General features: G+C 35.2%; 1 protein-coding gene across 1 annotated transcript; it reads left to right on the top strand.

Moving 5' to 3' along the window:
- The first annotated feature begins 291 nt into the window (after window positions 1–291).
- On the top strand, window positions 292–1,227 carry LOC100444038 (olfactory receptor 52E2). The gene has a single exon (XM_002822136.3). The coding sequence runs from the start codon at window positions 292–294 to the stop codon at window positions 1,225–1,227; it is 936 nt and encodes a 311-aa protein (XP_002822182.3).
- Window positions 1,228–3,680: the final 2,453 nt, after the last annotated feature.

Genomic DNA, 3,680 nt, shown 5'->3' with positions numbered 1-3,680 from the left:
ATTAAGATAAAATTGTAGCATAATGTCAGTGATGAGACCATTGCAAATTGATGAGAAGAAAAGCATTAAAACAGAGGAACATGTTATGTCAAACTTTTTATTACAATCCACTGCTTAAATTCATCCAGACCCTTCTCACTGAGAATTCACATTTTCGATTGTTCTTTATGTAGTACATTTCTAATTGTGTGAATTTTTTTGGTTTTCAATTCTGCAGAATTTTACCTGTTTTCCTGCTGATTGGCACACATGCAGTCATAAAGATCATGGACTTATGCATTCACAAGCAGGATGTTCCTTCCCAATGACACCCAGTTTCACCCCTCCTCCTTCCTGTTGCTGAGGATCCCAGGACTAGAAACACTTCATATCTGGATAGGCTTTCCCTTTTGTGCTGTGTACAGAATTGCACTCATAGGGAACTTCACTATTCTACTTGTGATCAAGACTGAGAGCAGCCTACACCAGCCCATGTTCTACTTCCTGGCCATGTTGGCCACCATTGACTTGGGCCTTTCAACAGCTACCATCCCTAAGATGCTTGGGATCTTCTGGTTTAGCCTCAGGGAGATTATCTGTGATGCCTGCCTCATCCAGATGTTTTTCATCCACAACTTTACTGGCATGGAGTCAGCAGTCCTCGTGGGAATGGCTTATGACCGCTTTGTGGCCATCGGCAACCCGCTACGATATAGCATCACCCTCACCAAAAAGGCTGTTTCTGTGATTGGTCTTGGTGTGTTAGTGAGGTCATTTATGTCTGTTATTCCATTTGTTTTTCTCATTTTGTGGTTGCCCTTCTGTGGGAATCATGTCATTCCCCACACCTACTGTGAGCACATGGGTCTTGCTCATCTGTCTTGTTCCAGTATCAAGATCAATATCATCTATGGCTTGGGTGCTATTTCAATCCTAGTATTTGACATCATAGCCATGGCCCTTTCTTATGTGCAAATACTTCATGCTGTTTTCCATCTTCCTTCCTGTAAAGCCCGACTCAAGTCCCTCAGCACATGTGGTTCACATGTATGCGTAATCCTTGCCTTCTATACACCAGCCGTCTTTTCCTTTATGACTCATCTTTTTGGCCGAAATATGCCCCACTATATCCATATGCTCCTAGCCAATCTCTATGTTGTGGTGCCACCAATGCTCAATCCTGTCATATATGGAGTCAGAACCAAGCAGATCTATGACTGTGTGAAGAAAATATTCTTACAAAAATAAGGAATTGAAAAGGAATAGCATCTAATACATATAAGAAGGACTTTTTGAGCACAGAAATACCTTCCTATAGTAAATTTAAGCTTGTTTGACAGCTCCTTCCTGTAAGTATGTTATTGAATTAAGAAAGCTAAAGCCTAAGCTTTGATATTCAATTTATATGATAAATGACAGTCAATCAGAGTTTTTTATGCAATTTTTATCAATTATGGCAGTAAATTTAAGGCAGGATTTTAGAAAGCTTGCCCTGTTTTGTGCACTATGCACCTATGTCATTCATGCAGGTGTTTTCATGTTTCTCACTCCTTTATCTCCAGGCCTGTCTGTATCTGTTTCTCTCTTCTTACTTTGCATGCCATCCTATTTTTCCTTTTTGTTTTTACTTCTTTTTATATCTAGAAATATCAGTCATTTTTATTCCATAACAAAGACTATATTATGATATATTATTATTTTATGAAGATTATTAACATCCAAAATTGGTTCTATGAACTTAATACTGATTTTGGCCATGAAAAGACCGTAAGAAAGTAAATGGAGCCACAAACAGATTCATTATAAATTTTTGTAAAATTTCTTATAAATATATTTAGTTTTTTTATGGATTAACCTGTGATTTAAACATAATTAAGGAACCAGTTATATCCTAGAGAGATCGCTTGTTTTTCCCTCCATAGTTTTATTTGTTTTCTAATTTATTTTTAGATTAATCCTGCAGTTATTTTCTTCTTTTTCCTGCCTTTACTCATATGATTTTAATATTAAAAAAATTTGGGTTTATTCCTAGTTCTGTCTTTAATATATGTTTAAATATGTTTAATATATGTTCTATCTTTAATGTATGCTTAATGTTCAATGTTCCTTAATTTCTTTATGTTATAAATATGGTCTATTTCATAGATTAAGCATGAAGGGCTTAATTATATACTGTTTCTAAAATAGTTAGAATATTGCTCTGCATGTTATTTATAGTAAATACAAAATAGTTGTTCGCCATTACTAGAGTCATCTTATTACTTGCATTACAGTGTTTTTTAAATCCTGATGCTTGACAACATTGTTACAATTACAGATGCTTATATTCATAAAATTTCATTTTATATCATATAATATTCCCTGAAGTTGGGATCCAGCTAAAGGACAATTAGTGTTAAATGTATACATATATGTTTATATGTATTCATTATAGACACACACACGTAACTAACATGCAATTAATTTAAAATTTTGTGAAAATTTGATTTCCTTAAAGTTCTTATTGGAGGGAAATAGAAAAAAATGCCAATTTTTCATAAGTCCATCATAAATTAAATTTGTATTTTTCATATATATGTTTTAACGTAACCTCTTAGTCTCTAAAAAGAGAAATATACATTCGGAAATAATTATTTACATTATTCTTATCTTTCTACATCTATAATATGAGGAAAGCTGTCTTCGCAATATTTTGTAATCTCAGCTCATATTCTTTTTTTGTTTGTTTGTTTGTTTGTTTTTTGTTTTAGAGGCAGAGTCTTGCTAAGTCACCCAGGCTGGAGTGCAATGGCATGATATTGGCTCACTGCAACCTCTCCCTCCCTGGTTCAAGCGATTCTCCTGCCTCAGCTTCCCGTGTAGCTGGGATTACAAGTGCCTAGCACCATGCCCGGCTAATTTTTGTATTTTGTAGTAGAGACGGGGTTTCACCTTGTTGGTCAGGCTGGTCTCGAACTCGTGACCTCAGGTAATCCACCTGCCTCGGCCTCCCAAAGTGCTGGGATTACAGGTGTGACCCATCATGCCCAGCCTGCTCATATTCTTATAACCTCACTTCTGTGTTCCTCTTCTAAACTTTCCATTCCTCCTTTCTTGTTTTTAGGTGATGACTCTATTTGTAAAGTCCTTTTTTCACTAGCCACCTTCAGTCATCTTTTCAGCCAATTTTATTCTGTTAGATATTTTCCTTTCTGTCTCTGCTGCTATTGTCTAAATAGTGTTAATAGTAACTGGCATACGATATTTTGAAATTGACTACATTCTCCATGCCAAATATCTCTCCCAACTTAACACCATTCTTGATCCTTATTCTGTGGAGATATGCCAATTTTTTGATAAAATCTACAATACAAATATACGTAAAGCTTAATATAACAACACCTTTCAATAGTTGCCCATCATCCTGTCTCCCCTGGATGGTAGGAAACTTGTCATTTATTTATTCCTTCAGTGACTCACAATGTAACTCACATATCTACTCAATACATGTCAGCTGAATGAATTGATCTAGTTTAAAATAAAAAATTCATGTGTTCATAATTACTTATAGTATACTACAAGAAAGTTGGTATTAAATGTATCAATTGGTGTAAGTTACAATTGGAAAAAAAGTTTTATGCACAAACAGGCTATAGAGAAAATGCACTGAGAAGTAAAGGACTTAATTCTAAAAGCAGTGATTGAGGGAGTGAGGGCACATA

This window comes from Pongo abelii, chromosome 9, assembly GCF_028885655.2.
Source record: "Pongo abelii isolate AG06213 chromosome 9, NHGRI_mPonAbe1-v2.0_pri, whole genome shotgun sequence".
Lineage (NCBI taxonomy): Eukaryota > Metazoa > Chordata > Mammalia > Primates > Hominidae > Pongo > Pongo abelii.
Note: the sequence above shows the minus strand (reverse complement) of the source record. Positions and strands in the feature narration are given on the sequence as shown.